Genomic DNA, 26319 nt, shown 5'->3' on the forward strand with positions numbered 1-26319 from the left:
GGCATTTAGCAGACACTATTGTTTTGGCTCTGTTTGTTTGTTTGTTTACGCAGTTTGTTTGTAAATGCTTTAAAATAGCAGTATGTCACATATTACATGGCATGGACACATGTTGTCCAAGAGGGGAGGAGCTGGATCTGACTGATGTAGAGAAGGAGTAGAGGGGTACAGACAACAGGAAACATGTGGATACTGTCTCTGGATTGTTTTATTACCAGCCTCTTACTGTTTGAAACACATGAAGTATTATTGTTATCAGTGACTTTATATCGTGAATAAGAAGAAATGACTTTCACTTTTGCAGAAACCAAGCCAGGAAGTGGTCTGTGCAAACCAGGAACCATTGCTTTGTTCGGTAACGTGGTGTACAGCGATCTACTCAACGAGCACTTGTGGCACTTTGGGCTTCCCGTCATCACCAGACTGGTCAGTTTTTTTTTTCTCTTCCTGTTTAATCTTTCTTCTTCTTCCTGTTTACTGTGAGCTGCTCCTGCTTATTTGAATCTGTACTTGAAGTCCAGGTGTCGAAATGTACTCACTACATAGCAGCTGTAAAACCTCTAACATAATTACACGCATACACACACACACACACACACACACACACACACACACACACACACACATAGCTCACTCCTTGATTTCAATCCGTTGTTGTTGACATTTGATGAGCCTGTGTGGTGCTCCATGGCCTTCGGGAGCTTTTCTTTGGATTGAGCCTGTTTATTAATTTGTTGTCTCAAGTCAGCTCCACCTGCTACACAGCTCAAGGTCTTTTGGAGGTGTGTGGGAAATTACTGAGGACCTTTTATGTCGTAGAGACAGCTTTTGCAGTTGTGTGCTGGGGAGGTGGCAGCCCATAGAAGGGCAGGAAATGACTTAACAGACGGGTAAAGAGGGCCAGCTCTGTCCTGGCCCGTCCCCTAGATGCTAAAGAGAAGGTGGGTGACAGGAGGATGTTAGCCAAGCCAAGTCCATTATAGGCACCACCCTCAAAGCCACAGTGCAGGACTATCGTAGGCCCTTCATCCTGACAGCAGTCAAACCTTATAACACCCACATGTGCATTATTATCACTCCTACTGCTCTTTATGTGCATATAAAAAATAAATATATCTTGGTGTATTTTTTTGTATATAGTAACCATCTGTACATGATATAGTTAGAACATGATTGAGAGTTATTTGTTGTTATTTGTTGCCAGCATGTCACACACGTTTCATTTTCATTTACTGTGTTCTTATGGATTCACTAGCTTACCTTAGCTTGTAGCCGACTCAGTTCAATTCAATTCAGTTTAGTCTTATTTATATAGCGCCAAATCACAACAGCAGTCGCCTCAAGGCGCTTTATATTGTACAGTAGATCGTACAATAATAGATACAGAGAAAAACCCAACAATCATATGACCCCCTATGAGCAAGCACTTTGGCAACAGTGGGAAGGAAAAACTCCCTTTTAACAGGAAGAAACCTCCGGCAGAACCAGGCTCAGGGAGGGGCGGGGCCATCTGCTGCGACCGGTTGGGGTGAGACAAGGAAGACAGTATAAAGACATGCTGTGGAAGAGAGACAGAGATTAATAACAAGTACGATTTAATGAAGAGAGGTCTATTAACACCCAGTGCATCATGGGAATCCCCCGGCAGCCTACGTCTATTGCAGCATAACTAAGGGAGGATTCAGGGTCACCTGGTCCAGCCCTAACTATATGCTTTAGCAAAAAGGAAAGTTTGATGGCTAATCTTGAAAGTAGAGATAGTGTCTGTCTCCTGAATCCAAACTGGAAGCTGGTTCCACAGAAGAGGGTGTGTTGACCCAGGGCCGCTGTCCTGCAGGTTTTAGATGTGTCCTTGATCCAACACAGATGCTTTAAACGGCTAAATTACCTCCTCAACATGTCTTGAAGTTCTCCAGAGGCCTGGTAATGAACTACTCATTTGATTCAGGTTTGTTGACCCAGGGTGAGATCTAAAACCTGCAGGACACCGGCCCTCGAGGCCTGGAGTTGGCAAAGCCTGATTTAAGACCTTGTATGTGAGGAGCAGGATTTTGAGTTCTGGATTTAACAGGAAGCCAATGAAGGGAAGCCAAAACAGGAGAAATCTGCTCTCTCTTTCTAGTCCCTGTCAGGACTCTTGCTGCAGCATTTTGGATTAGCTGAAGGCTTTTCAGGGAGTTTTTAGGACTTCCTGATAATAATGAATTACAGTCGTCCAGCCTGGAAGTAATAAATGCATGAACTAGTTTTTCAGCGTCACTCTGAGACAGGATATTTCTAATTTTAGAGATGTTGCACAAATGGAAGAACGCAGTCTTACATATTTGTTTAATATGTGCGTTGAAGGACATGTCCTGGTCAAAAATGACTCCAAGGTTCCTCACAGTGTTACTGGAGGCCAAGGTAATGCCATCCAGAGTAAGAATCTGGTTAGATACCATGTTTCTAAGATTTTCAGGGCCGAGTACAATAACCTCAGTTTTATCTGAATTAAGAAGCAGAAAGTTAGCGGCCATCCCGGTCTTTATGTCTTTAAGACATTCCTGCAGTTTAACTCATTGGTGTGTGTTATCTGGCTTCATGGACAGATAGATTCGCTAGCAGCATGGCCTCTTCACCTGTCCCTCCTGCACTTTCCTGCTCTTTGTGCAGATGTTAAAAGGGAGTTTTTCCTTCTCACTGTCGCCAAAGTGCTTGCTCATAGGGGGTCATATGTATTGTAGGGTCTACCTTACAATATAAAGTGCCTTGAGGTGACTGTTGTTGAGATTTGGCGCTGTATAAATAAAATTGAATTGAATTGTGGTCTAACAGCGCAATTACTGTTTCGTGCAAAAACCTCACTTGGTGCACAAAATTACAGGCTACTTGTGCCTCACGGTGCTACAATGTAATTGTTTCATAGTTTTGCGGGACTTGCAGCGGACTCCATATTATGGTTGCATTCCAGAAAGTACATGTTACTAACAGTGTACTTGTTTCATTGTTTCCTGCAAAAACCTGACTTGTTGCCTGCTAAATGCATGTAAGTAAATGTATTCATGGGGCGTGTTATGAAGTGTTACCTTAAACTGAACTGAGTTGAATTGTATTTTTTGTGCATTGGAGCCACTGCATGATCCTAACAGAAGGTGAATGGGCATCCGAGGAAGTAAGAACAAAGGGAGTCGAACGCCCATCGGATTGCCAAACACGTTTTTTCCACTGTGCTATATCTTGTCTCCTGGTCTGACATCTTCTGGCTGAAGTACACAATGGGGCAGTTGATCCCCTCTTACAGGCTTGGACAAAACGGCCCCCAGGTCTCTGCAGGAAGAAAGGGAGGGAAAGTCAGGAGTGTGGAGCAGGGGTTCCCCACAGAGAGACCTCTTAACCTGGACAAATGCTGCCTGGCACTCTCCCATCCACTGGTCAGCTTTGGGACACCCTGTTGGGTGAGGTCAGTTAAGGTCCTTATCAGCACAGCAAAGTTTGACAGCCAACCAGTCCAAAGAAGTGCCTCAGCCATGCTCTTTAGCATGTCTGTTAGCCTGTTCTGATAACAACAGAGTGAAATCGTTGACCTTAACCTTGCATGTTTGTGCATTTTGTTAAAGAAAAATAATTTTATTTTAAACTGTTTTTAATCTATAGTTTTATTCTTACCACCCTTTTTTAGTTTTCAGTTTAGTTTAGTGTTGTTTTCCTTCTTTTGAAGGTGAGAGCGGCTTGTTCGTCTCTTTTAGTTTACTTAATAAAACCCTTTAATTTCACCAGTTTGCCCCCATCTCCTTTGTTCAACCCGGACACTTTATATTACTTTCCCTCATCCTGTGGACCTTTTAAGGGAACATAACAGTAATATGCTGTATTATCAATAACAGAAGAGAATCTTTGTAAGCTTTCTCTTTCAAGTCCTTATTGAAAGGTTTAGTTATCATACACACATACCTGTGCGTTGTTGCTAGTCTTTCTGTTATCTCTGTTGCTCCATAATGAGCCATATAGTGGTAAAGGTTTAACAGTGTTGCTGAGACCTGTATGGGAAACCCTGTGGAGATGCAGCTCATCTCATCTAATAGTACACGAGTAGAAATTTGTAGCTGAATAATTTACAGTTTATTGAACACGTTCCAAATGTTGCTGTTTAAAAGCTGAAAACTAGAAAACTTGTAACAGGTTTTATTTATAAGAAAATCAGTAAAAATAAGTGTTAGCTGAGCTGCATTAGCATTTCAGATAAACAACTTGTTGATGAACGTGCTCACACTGAGCACAGGTACCAAATGATTGTTTTTGTAACTACATCCAACAGGTGTAACACCAATAATGCCAGATAATCCTGGCCCTCATTGTCTCAATAGTTCTGTCATATAGCATTCTCATTCTACAAGAGTTCCTGCAAACTAGTGATGCATCGGTCGCGAACGAAACGGCTCTTAGAGCCGACTCTTTGAAGTGAACGATGCGAGCCGTGTTTTCTTTTTCTTTCTCTCACCCTCTCTCTCACACTTTTTTCCGCTTCACTCCACACACGAGTCTTGTGTTTTACGCTGGGCAGAGGGGGGAGGGGCGGTAGCTACACTCAGTAGCACAGGAACAGAGCGGGAGGGAGAGAGCGAGCCAGGGACAACAACGTCACATTAGAAAGGTATAGTAATCATCCACAACTATTTTCAGTTGCAGATGATAAAGGATTCAGAAAGTTTATTCATGCAGGTCCATATGACAGAGAATATGCATCTTCTTTTTGTTTTCACATTTTAATTTATATTTAATTGTGTTGTGGTTTGCAGTGTTTTGTGTTGTTTCACTTTAAATTTGTTTAAAAGGAAAAAGCTGAAAATTTAAATAGTTAAAAGTTGAAATGTAAATAGTTGGTTTTTGTATTATATGATTTATTTATTACATTTTATGTGGAGTGAATAAATAAAAGTATATTTACGGTGGCCGCTAGCGACAAAGCACGTAAAAACTCCAAAACATGTAAAAACTTCAAAACATGTAAAAACTCAACAGAAGTGCTCCAGGATGCTAGGGGGCAGTGTTGAGCTTTTGTTACCTGGTAGCTACACAAGCCAGGAAGTACCAACGACCGGATTTGGTGTGTGGTAGTAACAGGTAAATGAACATTTTTTTTTAATTATTTGAATATATATGAATGCTTGTGTATAAATACACAAACAATGCACATATGCTTTCAATTGTGTAATTTAAGTGATCTAGTAGCTCTGTTTTGGAAGTTCAGTTAACGCTATAAATGTGTTTTGCAGTTTGTACGTGCTTTGTCTCTAGGGGCCACTGCATATATTTATATATATATAAACATATATAAATAAAACCACGTTTTTTTTACATTAGTTATTCCTTTTGTGCATAATTTTATATTGTTGTTAATAATAAATTAATTAAAGCAACAAAACAAGCTGAAGAGCCGTTTGGGAGCCAAAAATCCCATTACTACTGCAAAAGATGATGTACAACATAAGAACTCCAATCTGAAGTAGAGCTGGGCGATAGAACGATAACGATATGTATTGCGAAATAACTTTTTCTCGATAGAAAAATTAAACAATTGCGATAGGCCTCATCTCTCTTGTCCTCTTAAAAAAAAGAAGAACTGCAATCCAAATTAAGTAGCGCAGAGCCGAACCAATCACAGCCGCAGGGTCACGTCACGTGACTTGTTACGTACAGCACAAGTGCCAAGCCGCACATGTGTATTTGTTTGGGAAGCAGCCAGCGGTAATGGAGGAAATGAGTGCAGAGCCGACTAGAGAAAAATCAACCGAGCGTGACCGAAGGTTACCGAAGAGAAAACAGATGATGGTTCCAATGTCGGAGAGACTGTCGAACGGAAGAGCCAGAGAAGTTCCGTAGTGTGAAGGTATTTCGGCTATTTCAAGTCTGACAAAAAACAGAGTAGCGCGCACTGTAAATTGTGCTGGAAGCAAGTCTGGAAATACAATAAACTGGTGCATGCTCAGTCTCTGACTGGAAGCGCTAATCCGTCATTCGGCTTTTGTCAGACTAAAGTAACTCTTAAAACTGTTTGAAAAGCTAAGCTATACAACAAGGAGAGATTGAGGATTTCCTTTTATTTCTCAGTTTATTTGATATTGACAAAAGTTAGTCAATTTTGTCTGTTCTTCTGTAAAACAAACTAAGATTTATTTTTAGAATTTATATTTTGTTTCTAAGTGGAATTGACAATTTAGTCTGTTTCGTTTATTCTATTTTGAAACTTAAACACTTTAGCGGCTGCCTTTTGTGTAGTTTGCCATATTTGCCTTTATTTATCTGAAAAAGTCTCATGTTCCTTAAGTACATCTACCCCGTTGAACTGATTATGGGAAATAAATATTAAAATCAAAACAAGCTGCTGATTATTTCACATTTTACTTGTGAGCAACGGCACATTTAAATCTTACAAATATAGTTATTTGGCTTATATCGTTATCGCCTGAAATGAAAAAAACATATCGTGATATGAAAAAATCTTATATCGCCCAGCTCTAATCTGAAGTTAAGTTCCTGAATAATCTGTGGAATGTAGCATCATTCCACAGATTATTCAGGAATGTCTGAGCCTAAAATTTGAATTCAAATAAATGTTGTTGTAGTCTTAGCTAAGAAACTCTCATGTGATGTGCAAATACAACACAGGCCACTTGAGCCTAACGTTAGCTTAAGTAATGTTAGCTTTTAGCCAGCTCCTCGAGTCAGGAGGTCACGCTTCCCACGTCTACTCTGCTGACGAGAAGTAACCGCGATCATGTTTATGCAGGTTTTTGTGTGTCAGAGACCTGAGTCAGAGACGAGGCTTGAGATGAGAAGGAAGAGGATGTCACTTTATCCACACGCTGGTCATGTTGTGACCACTGCAGTTTCCCTTCTTTGGTGAAGATCTCTGGAGACATAAAACATGACTGGCCACTATATTCAGGATGGTGATGCAGCATGGTAGCTTCCACAAACCTCTGCCAGCTCCTCTGTGTTTTTGATGGAAGTTTTTGAGAACACTTAAGTTTGTTGGAAAATGTCGTTACACAGTAACCAGTGTATATTTATTAGTACAACATTATTTTTCAGAATCAGAAAAAAGTCAGAAAGAAGAGCAAAGAGCAAACAGTAGTGGAGCCAAAGTCACCTGCTGAGTTCTTCCAGGTAAAAGCTACCTGTGTGTCTGCAGCTGGCAACACGTCAGTCTGTGGGTTAGACAGACACCTGCAGGCAGCCTGAAACTAGAACTCCGAGCAGGACGAGGAGGCTCCAGGATTACAGTCTCTAAGACACACACTCGTTTGACTTCAAATGTCTTACTGTTTCAATAAAAACAAATTCTATTATACATTTTATAATAATATCATGTTATTGACTGTAAGCAACAGCATCTGTTTCATATGATTATATTTTAAATCTCCTGTTTTTGAAATCAGTCACAATAAGACAAGAAATTCATCCCCAGAGTTGAGACGTTAACGAAAACATGAAAAACATGCTCAGCTGAGCTGAAACAGATGTTAGACTGATGTGGTGCAGAGGTAGTCGTGGTTACTCACCCCATCGTCCACAGTCGCCTGGATGACCTCTGTGTCAGCTGGAGTGTTGAGTCAAACTGCTTTCATATCCGTCAAACATTTCACGGACTTCCTAAATACAAACTTTGATATTAACCCGATCACCACCTTAACCAGCTCTACTCTGAGTTGTGCTTCTCTGGTACTCTGCAGACTTTCTTGTCAAACACCTCTATATGTGCTTGGTTGGCCAGCAGGTGCTCGTCTGTCTGGAGCTCAAAGTCCCACAGGACCTCATCCCTGCTGTTCTCGAACACTGTCAGCTGTGTCTCCCAGCAGGAATGGGGGACGTCTAATCCATATGCAGCAGAGATGTTCCTGCACACTGTCCCAGCAGGAAATAGAGTTTCTAAAATCCAGCATCTCAAGTATGGCAAGTGGGGAGAATGTTAATGGAAGATGTTTTTTGAATGGTATTACTGGAGAAAAGCAAAAGAAGGCAGCCGGTGTCGTGGCTGTCGGTCAGTTTGCACTGACACACCTGTCATGTGTACAGATGTGCAAACAGCCTCATTTAAACCAAAGTATTAGGACAAATAGATTTTTATGTGTGAGTATAAGTACACTCGTTATGACACATCTCAGCACTTTCATCATAAAGACTTCATGGACGGTTGAGTTGCAGCACTCGTTTATTTACTGTAAATATAGAAATGTCTTATTTTTAAATGTGGGAACGTTTGATTGATAATTAAAGGATTTGGACAATTTGGCAGGATAAAAAAAACATGGGAAGCAAAGCGACGCTGAAAGTACTTCATACAAGAATATGGACCGAACGTATGTGACGCAGAAATAATCTCTGCTGCATTTGAAGTGAGAGAAGAAGAGCTAATGTGCACAAATCATCTCTCTGAACATATTGGTAACATTTTAGTTTGTATCAGGGGTCTCAAGCTCGCGGCCCGGGGGCCACTCGCGGCCCGCGTCACCCCTACATTGATGTGAAATCTAATGCAGCTTGAAGTGACTGTTGCTGTTAGGGAGGGTTTGTTTGTTGTTGAGTGCAATGTTCAAATGAGTTCTTAAATGATTTAATATGAAGGCAACATGAGCAGAGAGCACAAACATGCTGAGGCTGTTAACTCAGTGACAGACTCACAAACTCATGTGTCACTTGCATTTGTATGTTGTTAAATACGAACACAATGACAACAGCAGTGCTGCCACGTGTGTGACAGACAGAGAGGAGATACAGTTAGATCAAACCTGCGTTCATGTTTGTAGTTTTGTCTTGTTATAAAGTATTTGAAATTTTAAAAAACAAACACAACATTTTCAGAAATATTTGTGGGAGTTTTCTTGTTTGTTTTGTACTACTTGAACACTAAAGTGTTCCTCAGCTCATTTCAGTTTGAGACCCCTGCAGCGCCCCATACAGTTATTTCTAATAACTGTATGGGGCGCTGAACCTACACACCTGCATTTACTTCTGAATTTGTGATTTAAATTATTGAAATGTTTCATTTTCTGATACAAAACTCGTCTTTGTTCATTTTCAAACATCCGTATAACATATTGTTGCAAAGCTGTGTGTAATGGAAACCTGCAGTAACGTCTATCTTAGGTGTGAATGTTGTCGCTGTTTTCTTTTTAATATGTCGTAATAACAGGAGGATAATTCATAAGCAGCCTTTTTCCTGTTTCTCGGTCTGAAAGTGTGAGGTGCAGTTTGAGTTCAGTCACAGTGCAGAGAGGTGCAGGAGGCAGGGCGCTGTGAATATTACCTGTGCTATTAGCACAGTGACGCAGTCACACATCACACACACTTTGTGCTGAGGGGACGTCGGGCTGAAGCCCACTCAGTGTGACTGAAGGAAAGCAGAGCTTTCCGGTGCTCGCCGTGTGTGCAGTGCAGCATTGCAGGCAGTAGGTGGTTAAAATGGTGCTTTCCTCAGAAGTGTATTGACTTTACTGGTGGGGGTGGGGGGGGGGGGGGGGGGGGTGGAGGCTGGGGAAAGTTTGTGGGGGAAATGTGCTGAGGCAGGCTACAACATCTAGCCCCGCCCACCCTCACACACTCTCTGCTGCTCTGCCTGTCTTTCCCAGTCTAACACACACACACACACAATATATATACATATCAGAATGATACAGATGCAAAGTCAGCATTATTCTGACACAGGTGTGTGTGACATGAGCTGATTTTACAAAGGTGCAAACATCCAGCAACACCCGTCTTCAGCATGCAGCCTGCAGTAATCCCAGCTCAGCCAAGCCAGCAAGTGCACACACACACACACACACACACACACACACACACACACACACACACACACACACACACACACATCTATTCACAGAGGCATGTTAGCGTGTTAGCGCTAAAAACAGAAGCAACAACAGAACAACAAGCAGAGGAAGCAGCTCCACTTCATGCTGGTTCTTCTTCTAAGCTTGTGTGACGGCTGTCTTGCCTCTGACCCCCCACACACATCATGGATGAACCTCCCGTCCTCTTCCTCCCCAGTGCTCCTTAATAAAACCAGCTGCTATCTTTGGCTCTTTCGCGTAAAGGGAAAAGCTGCCAAGCTGCTCCGTCTTCCTCCCTCACAGCTCTTTGCATCTTTGCCTTTTCTCTCTTTCTAATCTCGTCTTTCCTTGTCATTTGTGCTCCGGCACGTCCGTCGGCTATCCCACAACTTCCAGGCAGCCTCTCGCCATCCACCACCTCCCAGCGTGTATCTGCCACAGCAGCGTCCCTTCACAGTTCATCTCTTTCTCCCTCCTCTTAGCCGCTCTCCTTCTTTCTCTCTTCCTTTTTTCCTCCCTGCTTGAAAGCTTCTGCGCTGCTGTACAGCGTGGTGACTTCCAGGTTTTCCCAGCCCGACTCGTTCCAGTGCTTTTCACCCGCCAACGCTGTTAAAGAAAGTGGCTCTCAGACTGGTGTTCCCTTAGAGCAGAGCTGCTGAGCTGGAACTACTGGGAATGACATTTGAAGAAAAGAGGCGAGCGTGTGCTCAGACTGAGAGGAGGCAGGTTTGACTGTGTGTAAGTGGAACACGAGGATAGTTAACATCGGCGAAACGCAGGGAAAGATGGAGGCAGGAAGAGCTGAGCACTGAGTGAAAGCTCAAGTTGGACAAGGAGAGGAAGAAGAGACAGGCGGAAAAGAAGTGAAAGGAAGAATAAATAACAGAGTGTAGAGTAACGGCGTCTCACAGTACTCTCTCCTTCTTAGCACTATTTCTCTCTTTCCTTCTCCCTACGGCAAAGAAGCAAAGGGGGACTTTTGGAAAGGTTCAGGGGGAGGAGAAGCTCTGCAGCAATTTTAAGAAGCAAAAAGAGGCAGCAAGAGAGAGGAAGAGCCACTGTGTTCAGGGCCAGAGGAACACATGAAAAGGATTTTAACTGCTGCAAACACAGAGGCCGTCAGCGAACACTTAGCAAACAGCAAAAACAAACTGAGTGACGACGAAGAGCAGCGCAGACACTGAAAACACTCGAACACACAAGACACAGAGAGAAAAAGAGGAAGAGCGCTGGTCTCTCTGGTTTCCTTGTGCATCTTCATCTTCTAACCTCTCTCATCCCCTCTCAGTGAAGATGATGATGTATTTCTGGGTGAGTACTGAGGCCCTTTGAGGGCTCCTGAGCATTACTGAGGGACCACACACACACACACACACACACACACACACACACACACACACACACAATGACTGAGAATCGTTTTTGTGCTGACATAAAACGTGTGGCGTTGAGTTTCTGGGTGTGTGTGAGAGCTGATGTGTTTTTGTCATCTTGGCCCACAGAGCTCAGCTCTCTCTTCCTGTCAGAGATAATATGAAGCTTTGCAGTTATTAGCAGTGAGGTTACAGTGTTGCTCTTCGTGTATACGTCTGCTTTGAGGTGAATTAGTAGGTCTGCAGACTACTCTGTGAGTACACAGTAGTGGATTACTGCACACTTGCATCACTGATATGATGAGCAGGACCAATCACAACTATTGTTATTACTGCTGCCAGGCTGGATTCACAGTTTGAGTCTGTCAGAGGAGACTTGTCCCCAAACTGTGAGGGTTTACTTTGATTTGTTGCTGTTAGTTTGTAACTTCAGGACAAAATCAACAAGCAAATTAAAAACATGTCACAGAGGTAGAAGATAACAATGGCCAACTGCTTTTTAAAATGACAACATTACATAACATGAGTGCAAAAAAAATGCATTCTTCTTTCATTGGTGACAGTTTACAGACTGTGCCTCTCATCTCAGCTTTCCTTATTTCCTTTAGTTCACTGTAACACTGTAGCACTGTAACACTGTAACACTGTAACACTGTAACACTGTAGCACTGTAACACTGTAGCACTGTCCCATTGAACAGAAATGGACATTATGTAGCACTTTTCTAGTCTTGCTGACCACTCAGAGCTTTTTGCATTACTTGCACCCTTTACCCAAACACTTTGAGCTTTTATCTGACTCACATAGCCCCACATAAATATCTATGGATGGAGGGAGGACTGTAAGGAAACCTGTGCAGATACAGGGAGGACGTATGAATCCCACACAACCTACAACCTTCTTGCTTCGTATTGACAGCCAACCAAACACTGCAGAGTCACCAGTGAGTTGGAAAGCAATTAATGTAGGCAGGTACAAGAATGTTCCTCCCAGGCTAATGATCACCTGCTTGACTTTGCAGTCTGTTTACCCTTTTCTGTTATTTCATAAAAAATGTGCGCAGAAAGCCATACTGAGAATATTTCAAAGTGCACCTGTGTTATTCATCTGGAGGCATGCTTCAGATATGTGCCATTTTCTGGGTTAAACATTATGTGGATAAGCTGCTCCATCACAATGTATGAGTGTGAGTCTGTGTTTGCGCAGTGCCTGTCATGGGAGCTGGGCCCATACAGGGGGTCGAGGAGTTTTGGCTGAAAGTGTGTAAAGCCGGCTTTTTATTGACGTTCCGGACGGAGCTGGAAGCACAGCAGTGCAGCGTGTGCTGACCTTCGCCTGAAGAAGCTCGTTGCACTGCAGACCTACAGGAGGCTCTGGGAGAACCAGCAGCTCGATCGTCTGATTGGTTTGATGGTCGGCGTGTATATTTTAAAAACGAGCCTCGTATTGATCCAATACATGTACACGAGTTCCTCTAAAGCATTTTTTAAGGTTTAACTTTAAACTCAACATTGGACGTCCCTCCCCCTCAGGTTTAGTTTAGTGTGAAACTACTGGGTTTGTTACAAAGTCATTATTTTAAGAGTTGTGATTTGAAACAAGTGCGATCAGCTGCAAACTGTTTCCATCTAACAAGATATAAAGTGAGAGAGAGCCGCATGACGGAGGTGTGCTGATGTGATGCTGTCCTTATTGTTGGTCTTTGTCTCCGTCTGTCCTCTCTCTGCTGAGCCACAAAAAAGTGGAGACTGTGTGAACACATGAAGCAAAGGGGTTGTGGGTGGGGCCTGTGTAGCAACCAGTCCAGTCGACATCAGCTATTCCTCTTTATCCTCTCTGCCTACCAACTCTCCTCCTGTTGCTCTCAGACACAAACATGCTACACATGTGGACACATACATGCACAAAAGTGTCATCACTGATGATGGTGCACAGATCTGCAGGTTTATCAAGCACACCTGCTTGTCTGCACACCTGCTTACCAAAAGATGGCTGGGAGTGTGTCATTAAACAACTTTGAATACAATATATTCCAAACCAGCTACACTGCAGTAGTTTCACACATACACACACTTGCAGTGCTGAGGTTGCAGTGATCTTCTTGATGCCAGTATGATAACAGTAACAGAGTTCCTCCATCTGTCCCTCCGGAGAGTACAGGCGGGAACAAAGACCTCCGGTGTGAGGGATGTGAGAAACGATCAGAGGCTGGAAGAGTGGAAACAAAGCAAGTATCCAGAACTGATGAAAAGGTTCATGGAAAAGAGAAAAGGAGCAGCTGGAGGGTCAGTCAGCAGCCAGGTGCTTATTAGAGACCTAGAAGGGAAAGAAAGACGAAGGTAATGACCAGGCTGCTTCGGCTTCTTGCTTGCACCACTGGTTCATTAGTGTTAATTATTCATGTTTCACATAGAACGATGCAGATGGAGGGATAGTGACTTTTGAAGAGCAGAGGATGGAAAGATGAGAGCAACAGTCTAAAGCAGAGGGGAGATGTGCAACTGCCTCCTCCCTTCACTGCTCTCAGTGCGTCTGTAAGCTAATAAATAATTGAGTGTGCCGCGCAGCGCGCTGCATGGGTTAGAGAGAGAGGGAAGCCTGCTGGAGTGCTACACAGTGAAATGAGGACCTGAGATCACATCTTTAAACTCGTCTTCTGCTGCTCGTCCCCACTTTGATCCCTTTCTCTTTACTGTGGGTCGAAGGCGTTTCGGACAAAGCGCGGTCCAACCCTGTGCTGTACATTTCCTTTGAGCTGGGCTTAGATCCACTTCTACTCTGCAGGGTTAATTCATGCTTTATTTTAGAGAGAGAGCAGGAGTCTACTCTGTTCTGCACCTTCACTTTGTTTATGAGGCGAAGAGTAAAGAGCGAGCTACAGCACAGAAACACGCTGACAGGCATTTTCTGAGAGCAGCTCAATGTAAGAGCAGCAGTGACATGTGCACAGCTGGCAGTAAACGGCTGAACCTGCATGCATTGTCTATGACCATGTATAAGTAATATTATATGTGGGTTTGCATAATATCACAATAATAACACATATAGTAATTTTATACTGAACTTTAAATATTGTAATTTCTATATGATTATTATTTTGTTCTTAAGCAGCTTTCCATTCATTTTGACTACGGTTATATGGCACGTATTAAAGACGTGTGACAGAGGGCCTCCTGCAGACTGTCTTTGAAATGCTTCACACTGACTTTGAGAAACACTGATGAAAGTGTAGTCCACTTTACATCAGTCTTTTATAGAAGACTGTGTGTCTCAGGCTGACCACTGTTATACTTTAGAGAGGCTTTAGAACAGGTTTTGTTTAAGGAGCCACTAAAATGACCTGTAACCTTCCTTAAAGCCATTATTTCTGATTTTCACTCAGTCATAGTTACTATAAATCACAGACAGCAGCACAAAATGGATAGTTTTTAAAAAGTTTCCTTTTTTCTCCTAAGAAGCATTGATGAAATAAATTCCTCCTTCCTCCTTTCACTTCTTTTTGCTTTCAGCAGAATTTGTGACAGCCTCTCATTGTTCTGCTGGCTCGTGTTTAAGATACAGCCCTGAAACCTTGGAGGCTAATTGCTGATTGTTGGTAACACCATGATCATGAATAGAATTTTTCAAAACACAAAGTTACAAAGTGCCACATAGTTTGAATAAAAGCCACACATTAAAGATAAGTGTACATGTTCCAACATACATAATCATCCACACGGTCACTTTCATTTTGCACAAATAGAGATCAACTGTGCTCCAAAATAATGAGAGACAAAGGGGAAAAGAACCTATAGAAGTGAGCTTAAAACAAACCACAGCTGACCTGTTAGGCTGTTACAAATTTAGTTGCTATAACCTCATCAACATGATGGCTTTAGGGTGTAAGGTTGTGCTGTAAAATCTGAATACATCCAGTTTGTAATGGCTGTTCAGGTTGTTTTCCTTGAACAGAAAAGTACAGCTGGGCATCATTTGCATAGTTAGAAGAGTCACTGAAAACCGGTCACATACAGTGGGGCAAAAAAGTATTTAGTCAGCCACCGATTGTGCAAGTTCCCCCACTTAAAATGATGACAGAGGTCAGTAATTTGCACCAGAGGTACACTTCAACTGTGAGAGACAGAATGTGAAAAAAAAATCCATGAATTCACATGGTAGGATTTGTAAAGAATTTATTCGTAAATCAGGGTGGAAAATAAGTATTTGGTCAATAACAAAAATACAACTCAATACTTTGTAACATAACCTTTGTTGGCAATAACAGAGGTCAAACGTTTACTATAGGTCTTTACCAGGTTTGCACACACAGTAGCTGGTATTTTGGCCCATTCCTCCATGCAGATCTTCTCGAGAGCAGTGATGTTTTGGGGCTGTCGCCGAGCAACACAGACTTTCAACTCCCGCCACAGATTTTCTATGGGGTTGAGGTCTGGAGACTGGCTAGGCCACTCCAGGACTTTCAAATGCTTCTTACGGAGCCACTCCTTTGTTGCCCGGGCGGTGTGTTTTGGATCATTGTCATGTTGGAAGACCCAGCCTCGTTTCATCTTCAAAGTTCTCACTGATGGAAGGAGGTTTTGGCTCAAAATCTCACGATACATGGCCCCATTCATTCTGTCCTTAACACGGATCAGTCGTCCTGTCCCCTTGGCAGAAAAACAGCCCCATAGCATGATGTTTCCACCCCCATGCTTCACAGTAGGTATGGTGTTCTTGGGATGCAACTCAGTATTCTTCTTCCTCCAAACACGACGAGTTGAGTTTATACCAAAAAGTTCTACTTTGGTTTCATCTGACCACATGACATTCTCCCAATCCTCTGCCGTATCATCCATGTGCTCTCTGGCAAACTTCAGACGGGCCTGGACATGCACTGGCTTCAGCAGCGGAACACGTCTGGCACTGCGGGATTTGATTCCCTGTCGTTGTAGTGTGTTACTGATGGTGACCTTTGTTACTTTGGTCTCAGCTCTCTGCAGGTCATTCACCAGGTCCCCCCGTGTGGTTCTGGGATCTTTGCTCACCGTTCTCATGATCATTTTGACCCCACGGGATGAGATCTTGCGTGGAGCCCCAGATCGAGGGAGATTATCAGTGGTCTTGTATGTCTTCCATTTTCTGATGATTGCTCCCACAGTTGATTTTTTCACACCAAGCTGCTTGCCTATTGTAGATTCACTCTTCCCAGTCTGGTGCAGGTCCACAATACTTTTCCTGGTGTCCTTCGAAAGCTCTTTGGTCTTGGCCATGGCGGAGTTTGGAGTCTGACTGTTTGAGGCTGTGGACAGGTGTCTTTTATACAGATGATGAGTTCAAACAGGTGCCATTCATACAGGTAACGAGTGGGGGACAGAAAAGCTTCGTACAGAAGACGTTACAGGTCTGTGAGAGCCAGAGATTTTCCTTGTTTGAGGTGACCAAATACTTATTTTCCACCCTAATTTACGAATAAATTCTTTACAAATCCTACCATGTGAATTCATGGATTTTTTTTCACATTCTGTCTCTCACAGTTGAAGTGTACCTCTGGTGCAAATTACTGACCTCTGTCATCATTTTAAGTGGGGGAACTTGCACAATCGGTGGCTGACTAAATACTTTTTTGCCCCACTGTATATAAAGACAATAGAAGGTGTCCAAGGGCGGAGCCCTGGGGGACTCCACAGAGGGGGACACCCAGTGTTGTATGTGTGCACATACATGTGGTGGTGTACAAAAGTGACAGGCTGCACTGAGGTGTGATTGATGCTAACATTTTTGCAGTGATTAGAAAACATGGATTGAGTAAGATTAAGGAATACTGTGTTTATTATTAATAAACAAACTAGTTTTGTGAGATGGTTAAGTGTCTTTAGTGAGTCCTTTATGCAGAGGCAGTGAACATGCAGGTTTCAGTTATAGTCTTTAGTGCTTCCTGGTTACAGCAGGAGGTCACCAGGAGGTCACCAGCTGGTCTGTAGACCTGTGTGACGGAGGCCTGAATGTAATGCACAGTTATGTAATTCCATATGGAAAAGAAATAGTAAAAACTTATAAAAGACTTGCATCAGATGTGGCCTACTTCATATAGTGAATCATATATCAGGCTTATATGATTCACTCATGAAAGTGGCCACTTTCTCATTACTTTCATATACTGTTTTAGTAAGTATCCAAAACATACAAGTTTCATTTATATAATTTTTCAAGGGATCTTATATCTGTTTTCACTCTTGTATGTTTTTCATACAAGTTTCACACAGACAGATACAAACTTTATAAGAGTTATAAATATCTTTTCCATATGGGAAGCACAGGCCTCCTCTCACCATCACTTCTTCCAGCTTTTCTGGGGTGACACAAAGGAGTGCAGGCAGTATTAGCAAGATGAACACACACACACTCGCTCACACACACACACACACACACACACACACACACACACACACACACACACACACACACACACACACACACACACACACACACACACACACATTTGCTCACACACACACACACAATACTTTATTATAATACCATTTGATGAACATCTTCTCCCGTGTGCTCCCTCCTTTAATCCTTTACAAACATGCTTCATAAGCGTCATCGCCACAACTAATATTACACCGCAGTGGGCTTCACTGTTCATTTAACACAGTCATGAGTAAATGGACATCGTGCAGTTGTCCTGGATTGTTAGAAGGGCTGCAGTGTGTGTGTGTGTCTGTGTCTCTGTTTGAAAGCCTCTGTGGCCACAAGGCACTGACCATCATCTGTGTAATAACCACACGTGGACAACACGCTGCCAGTGTCCACTCTGTAGTGTCTTCACTGTGTGTCTGCTCTTCATAGTTATGCCTTTCTAAAGAGGTGGATGATGCTGTAACACTGGTGAATATGTAAACAGATTTATTCACTCATACATCACATGTGTGGCAAACACTTTTTTTTACCAGATTTCGTTAAAAGAATGAATAATATTAAAGAAGCACAGGTAGTAACATTGTTGCTTAAAGTTTTCTGCTCTGTGGTGTCACATACAAAAATGCTGTAAAGCTGTTTTCGCCACCACGGACACATTTTCTCATTTAGCTGACCTGATATGTCCGAGGAAGCAGAGGACACAAACTCAACTCTGCCATCACATCTGAAGTACAGACCGTGTCAGTGATTCAGCTTTGTGTGTTTTCTTTTGCTTTGCTTTAAAGAATATTAAAAAAGTTCCCTGTTTGTTGTGTAGCTCTGCTGTGTTGCAGCCAGACTGAGGAAGGTGCAACACTGCTTAACATTAGATAACAAAGTGATTTATTAAGGGACAAAAGCTTCCAGACCGTCCTGGCCCAGTGTGGAAAACCTCAGCATGGCTAACATGCTACCTGTCAGGAAGCTAAAACATGGCGTCTGTCTGAAACGTTTCAATCACAGCTTCAGCTTCGTGTGGAAATAAGGAAACAGCAAAGATGTGTAAACAGAGCTACAAAATAAACAAACATGTTAACACCGCTGTACTAAAAGTACTACTCACTGTTAGTGATGCACAGTATACACAACAACAGTAACACACAAATAATATGGTGTTATTCTCTCCTGTTTGACAATGAAAAACTTCAAACAGGCTGAACCAGGAAGATGAATCTTCCTGTCAGAAAAGAGTTTGAATAAATGTTCCAACGTTCTTCTGATAGGAATGAAGAAATCATGCAAGATAGTGATTCATTTATTTATACATGTTCCATTTGACAGTATCTCTTAGTATCAGTCAGATCTCCAGCAGCTGGTGTACATATCTTCCTCCTGAAGTCCCCATATCACACTACAGCAGCACATACAGGTGCTTGGCTCGTTGCTTCTTCTTTTATTCACAGTGTGCGGTGATCTCCTCACGAATAAGGAGATTAAACAGAAGAGGGGAAAAATCTAGGATTTTTCTCTGAGTACAGGAGGATGTCAGTGATGTTAGCCCTGGTTTAACAGCACACAGTGTTACAGAAGCAAAGAAGGCAGGAGAGTTAGGTGTGGCTCTGTGGCTCCCACCGGAGCCACAGGGCAAAGGTCAGTGTATCCCTTTGCTATCATGAAAGTGTCAGCAGTGTTTCCCTCTCCCCTAATCTGAGTAAACTGAGCTTAGACTGCATCCAGAACCTGTGTTCAGACGTCCTGCACCATGTCCAACACCGTGTGCAGCAAAGTACAAACAGCAGAGGTGGAGTCATGTGGGGAGGAAGGTTGTCTCGTTTCACTGAACCCCTGCACAGGGTTGGAACGACAATAAAGCCACTTGACTTGACTTGTTGTACACTAAATATTCTTCTTCCTTCTTTATAAGCTCCACTTTGATGGAATGTGTGTGAGTGTGTGTGTGTGTGTGTGCGTGTGTGTGCGCGCGTGTGCGTGTGTGTGCGTGTGTGTGCGTGTGTGTGTGTGTGTGTGTGTGTGTGTGTGTGTGTGTGTGTGTGTGTGTGTGTGTGTGTGTGTGTGTGTGTGTGTGTGTGTGTGTGTGTGTGTGAGAGAGTGTGTGTGTGAGAGTGTGTGTGTGTGTGTGACTCCCTCAGAGCTTGACGGTCCAGCTCATGAATGTTTTTCACACAATGCTGGGATGCTCGAGTCTTATCTGTGATTTGACACGAGGTGTCATTCGTCAGCTGAGACTGGACTCACCGTTGACATAGTCGTGACCTTAATGAACACAGTGGTTTTGTGTACAAGTGCTGCTGTTGGTTGTTCAAACCCAGTGATAATGACAGCAGAACGACTGGTTCTGTCTCTTTTTCCTATTGCACACATCTCTTCCTCCTTTGCAGCAACAGAAGCACAGAGGTTGTAGCAGACGAGAGCTTGGAGCTTAAAGGCAATAAAGTTAGCTATCGATCAATACTCTGCCACCACCTCTCCACCCCCAGCTGTCTCTCCCTCTCCAGCAGCCAGCACAAGGTCAGCCGTGGGGTCTGCATCCTGTATTTGGACTTGAGATGTGCGAGGCTGCAAAGAAGCAGGATCAGTGGACAGACAGTGTCTGGGCATGAGTGAACAGAACAAGGTGAAGGAGCTTAGTCACTCAGACCATAGCATGCTGCAATGAACCGCAAGCTGGAAGCAGTTTCACAAACTATATTTAGATATTCTGCATCACTGTGTCTCTGTGGACAATCCAAGATGAAGCCCGGGACCAAAACCAGCCGCACTGAAACTTTTGTGTGTGATTGTGTTTTTTTCACTTTGGAAAACTTTGTTCTCGTTCAGCCATGTTTCTCTTGGACTCTCAGCCTAATCGAGCTCTTCTCATCACAGCGTACATGGAAACGCTGGAATATTTCAAATGAAATGAACTAAGAACATGTAGCAGTCAGACACAGCTGACACATAACAAACACAGTTTAATGAAATCTTTTATTTTAGAATCAGAAAATATAGAAACAACCTAATAGTGCTCATCTATTAACACACACACACACACGCACACACTCACGCACACTCTCACACACACACGCACACAAACAGTCACACACACACGCACACAAACAGTCACACACACTCACACACACACACACACACATGCGCACACACACACACATGCACACACACACACACACACACACAAACAGTCACACACACTCACTCACACACACACACACACACACACGCACACACTCTCACACACTCACACACAAACACTCACACACACACGCACACAAACAGTCACACACACTCACTCACACACACACACACACACATGCACACACACACACACACACACGCACACACACACACACGCACACAAACAGTCACACACACTCACTCACACACACACGCACACACACACACACACACGCACACACACTCTCACACACTCACACACAAACACTCACACACACACACAGACACAAACAAGAGTTTTGGTGCAAATGTTTATGTGCTCATATTCAGTCTGTAGCTCTCTCTGCCTTCTGTGCACCTGAGCTACATGAGGACTTGTGGCTTCACCTGAGCTGAAGTTTGAACCTGACGTTGACCTCTAGAGATGCAGAACATAACATCATCAGCAAGCATCTTTCTAAACACAGAGTACTGACTCACTGTCAGCCAGTGTCACACAGAAATAATCAGCTGGCTGTAAACTTAATATTTTAACCTAATACAATGACCTAACATTCCCCTGGATGAGGTCAGAGACGCATTGATTGTGCTGTCAGTCCTGTGTAAAAGCTGTTCTCTGCTATAACTGACACAGTGACATGATCCATGTGAGCACATGTTTATCAGTATTACAGTTTTTTACAGACGCTAGGACACATTTCTCAATACTTAGGTCACTTTTGCAAAACTCTTCACACAATCCTCCTAACTGACCGTCAGCTTGGCAAAGCAGTTCATTTCACATTCAAAATGCACTACAACTACCAAAACACTTCATCCAGGTCTCAAATAAACTCATTCTTCCAGAACACTAGCAAAGGTTGACAGCCGACAAACACACTTTGTCACTCACAAAACAATGACCTAAAAAACACTAACAACATGTAGCATTACACAGTGTTTTCTTGTGTAAAACAAGGACACATCTCTGTTTATAATTTCAATATATGTTACTGGAATGAATCAGACATCATGCAGAATTCGTTAATATTTGTTTATGTATATTTATTTTTTTGCACTAAGTTATCCCAAAATACAAGAATTTGTATACACACCATCCACTGATACACATACAATAGTAATGCTAATCTACTCGGTCTTCTCCATTTCTGGCTGGGTCCATGTTTACATCACAAAAAAACCTATTCAGCAGTTGTCTCCTTTTGTAATGAAATTGAAGGTGTAACACCTGTGTAGACAATGGGAATCAGCTGTGGCTGGTTAAACTGCATTTTTAGATTGGAAATATGTTTCAATAAAATATTGCTGTTGCATTTTGCTGTCTTTTCAAGTTTTGCATTGTGTTATTGTTTTGGCCATAAGTTTAACAGTTTTGAAAACAGTATGTAAGCACATGCAAAATGTCCTGTCCGTACAAAGATTTTTGGCAGTTGTTGTGTCTGAGTGAGAAGATAATTCATGAAATTTGAGAGATGTAGTCATTGAATGCATTTTGTGCCAAAACAATGATAACTGATCCTCAGTTTAGCCCACATAGACTTCTGTTGTGCTCACTGTGTGAGGAGTTTTGCAAACGTGACCTAAGTATTGAGAAATGTGTCCTAGTGTCTGTAAAAAACTGTAAACAGACATGCTGCACCACTGCTGTGTGCCTGTAACATGTGAGTTTTTATTAAACACAACTTTAAGTCTCATTTCTGAATGTGTGAGAGAATGGCTTGGCTATGTTAACATTGATTTTTGGACTTTGGTCCAGAGGTGAATGAATGTAATGCTCCAGATGGTTTTAGAGAAACTCTAAGTGCCTTGGAAATATTACTTTTAAAAATACATGTTCACAATATGGACGTTTTGTAAATGATAATAGAAACCTGTGGTGTCTTGATTGGTGCTCATCAATACTCTAAATATTTTCACTGGATGAAGTGTCGTCAGTCTCAGCTGACTGAAGGTTTCCCTAAATTGTAACATGACAGTTACATGATGACCAAAGCTTTGACTAGCAGTGACGTCAGTTTCTTTATTATCTGAGCTGTAGCACAGAGGGTGGGCATGGCTGCACAGCACTGTTAGATGGTGGAAGATATCTCCTGTTATGCTCACCTGTGATTCTGACATTTCTTAGTGATGTGACGCAGTCTTTGGCTGTGTCCCAATTCATGGTCTGCACGCTTGAAGTATGCATTTCAAGTGCGGTTACGTCACCGCCACGCGACGACGGCTGTCCCAATTCGAAGTGTACTTCAAATGCATACTCCAAATGCGCCGTCGATTTCCCCAAATATCAAGCGTGGTCCGGTGCACGCTTCGTGGTCCCATATATCCCACAATTCATAGCGCGGCGGTGGGTGTGAATAATTTTGCCGCAAAATACGGCAGAAGGGAGCGGCCGAAGAGGTTTTTTTTTTCCAAACTTTATTAAACTTATAAAGCAAACAGTCAGTCATTCCAGTTCGGTTTGTACAGTAGACATACAAGGCAAATAAGAGTAACAATATACAGTACAATGAAATAAGAAGGATAAATAAATAAAGGAGAAAAAAAGAAAAAAGAAAAAAAAGGGGGGGAATGTGACAGACTTCATAACAACTTTGTACTTGAAAGTTGTGACAGTTCATTCGTTAAACATTTCTGAATGAATTTCAAACAATGATAAACCTTTTTTATTGGAAGTTAATTTAAGAGAGTTTAAGTAATATTCAATTTCAATCAAAAACAAATTAAATGATGGGGTTTCGTTTTGCAATTTACATTTATGTATATGGAATTTCCCTAATAAGATGGAGCGGCCGAAGAGTGAACTGTCAAAAGTACTGAATATGACGTCACTTATTTATGTGCGAATGTTTAATAATTAAAGTCAGTCATATATCCACAAACACAACAAGCTGAAAGTCAGTGATGTATGTATATGTGTGTATATATATATATATATATATATATATATATATATACATATATTAGGGGTGCAACGATACACAAAATTCACGGTTCGGTTCGATACTTTGGTGTCACAGTTCGATATTTTTTCGATACAAAAAAAATGTTCATGCCTTTTTAATTTGTCATTTATTAAAATTATAAATATATATTTTAACTCAAAAGTACAGTTTTTAAATTTAACCCTAACCCTTGTGCGGGTTTTTTATTTTGACAGCGAATGCGCACCTGCGGACCACTTATGTGCAGCCCTGGTTATTTAGCTCGTCATATTGCAGCCACAGAAATTATTTTGTCCATGAAACCATAAAGCTGCACTTTCTTTTTGCCTTATAGTCTGATTTGTCATAACTTTTCCGTTTTGTGGTAAGCTTTTCTTTGGCTGTCACTTCTTCACCCTGACCTGTCTTATTTGGCTCAGCAGAACTGAAATATATATCCTGCTGCTTTTACACACGCACTCACATAAGCTCAGCGATTCTCTGCGCAATCAACCTCTCACATGTTTAAGCTTGCTGCAGGAGATTTCACTTGTCATGTTTGCGTAGTAAGCTAATGATTAATAAGACGATGTCAGAGGAATTGGTGCACAAATTATCACCACTCACCAATCAGTACTGTCGCTCTCTATACACAGTTCGCGCGATTGCAGAGTGAAAGCAAAAAACAAGCGCAAATTCAAACGCGATTTCAATATGTCACATATTGACAGTGGCTCACCGATGCCAATGACATAATTACCCAGCTACAGTGGGGCAAAAAAGTATTTAGTCAGCCACCGATTGTGCAAGTTCCCCCACTTAAAATGATGACAGAGGTCAGTAATTTGCACCAGAGGTACACTTCAACTGTGAGAGACAGAATGTGAAAAAAAATCCATGAATTCACATGGTAGGATTTGTAAAGAATTTATTCGTAAATTAGGGTGGAAAATAAGTATTTGGTCACCTCAAACAAGGAAAATCTCTGGCTCTCACAGACCTGTAACGTCTTCTGTACGAAGCTTTTCTGTCCCCCACTCGTTACCTGTATGAATGGCACCTGTTTGAACTCATCATCTGTATAAAAGACACCTGTCCACAGCCTCAAACAGTCAGACTCCAAACTCCGCCATGGCCAAGACCAAAGAGCTTTCGAAGGACACCAGGAAAAGTATTGTGGACCTGCACCAGACTGGGAAGAGTGAATCTACAATAGGCAAGCAGCTTGGTGTGAAAAAATCAACTGTGGGAGCAATCATCAGAAAATGGAAGACATACAAGACCACTGATAATCTCCCTCGATCTGGGGCTCCACGCAAGATCTCATCCCGTGGGGTCAAAATGATCATGAGAACGGTGAGCAAAGATCCCAGAACCACACGGGGGGACCTGGTGAATGACCTGCAGAGAGCTGAGACCAAAGTAACAAAGGTCACCATCAGTAACACACTACAACGGCAGGGAATCAAATCCCGCAGTGCCAGACGTGTTCCGCTGCTGAAGCCAATGCATGTCCAGGCCCGTCTGAAGTTTGCCAGAGAGCACATGGATGATACGGCAGAGGATTGGGAGAATGTCATGTGGTCAGATGAAACCAAAGTAGAACTTTTTGGTATAAACTCAACTCGTCGTGTTTGGAGGAAGAAGAATACTGAGTTGCATCCCAAGAACACCATACCTACTGTGAAGCATGGGGGTGGAAACATCATGCTATGGGGCTGTTTTTTCTGCCAAGGGGACAGGACGACTGATCCGTGTTAAGGACAGAATGAATGGGGCCATGTATCGTGAGATTTTGAGCCAAAACCTCCTTCCATCAGTGAGAACTTTGAAGATGAAACGAGGCTGGGTCTTCCAACATGACAATGATCCAAAACACACCGCCCGGGCAACAAAGGAGTGGCTCCGTAAGAAGCATTTGAAAGTCCTGGAGTGGCCTAGCCAGTCTCCAGACCTCAACCCCATAGAAAATCTGTGGCGGGAGTTGAAAGTCTGTGTTGCTCGGCGACAGCCCCAAAACATCACTGCTCTCGAGAAGATCTGCATGGAGGAATGGGCCAAAATACCAGCTACTGTGTGTGCAAACCTGGTAAAGACCTATAGTAAACGTTTGACCTCTGTTATTGCCAACAAAGGTTATGTTACAAAGTATTGAGTTGTATTTTTGTTATTGACCAAATACTTATTTTCCACCCTGATTTACGAATAAATTCTTTACAAATCCTACCATGTGAATTCATGGATTTTTTTTTCACATTCTGTCTCTCACAGTTGAAGTGTACCTCTGGTGCAAATTACTGACCTCTGTCATCATTTTAAGTGGGGGAACTTGCACAATCGGTGGCTGACTAAATACTTTTTTGCCCCACTGTACATTTCCGAAAGAATGCAAAAGCATTGACATATATTTTTCCTTCCTACAATAGCCGGACGGGCAGGGTAGAGATAGATTTTGGTAGCCCGACTGGAAAAATCGCTAGCCCCAGGACGTCGGGCTAGCGATATTGCGAGCCCTGTATCTGATTGAGGATTCACTCATCTTTGGAAAAGAGAGTTTATTACAGAGAAATGGCTCTTTCCAAAATAAAAGCTATACTATACGCTTCTTCTGGGCTATATTCTCAGCAGCATATTAAACAT

At 42.4% G+C, this 26319-nt stretch overlaps 1 protein-coding gene across 1 annotated transcript in view; it reads left to right on the forward strand.

The window, feature by feature from the left end:
- The window catches only part of LOC120725645 (RNA binding protein fox-1 homolog 1-like), a 293134-nt gene that overhangs the window by 129847 nt on the left and 136968 nt on the right, over positions 1-26319 (forward strand). Inside the window, exon 3 of the mRNA XM_040018623.1 lies at positions 305-426. Coding sequence (XP_039874557.1) covers positions 305-426 — 122 coding nt within the window. The remainder of the gene's footprint in view (positions 1-304; positions 427-26319) is intronic.

This window comes from Simochromis diagramma, unplaced genomic scaffold, assembly GCF_900408965.1.
Source record: "Simochromis diagramma unplaced genomic scaffold, fSimDia1.1 OVJJ01000699.1, whole genome shotgun sequence".
Taxonomy (NCBI): Eukaryota; Metazoa; Chordata; class Actinopteri; order Cichliformes; family Cichlidae; genus Simochromis; species Simochromis diagramma.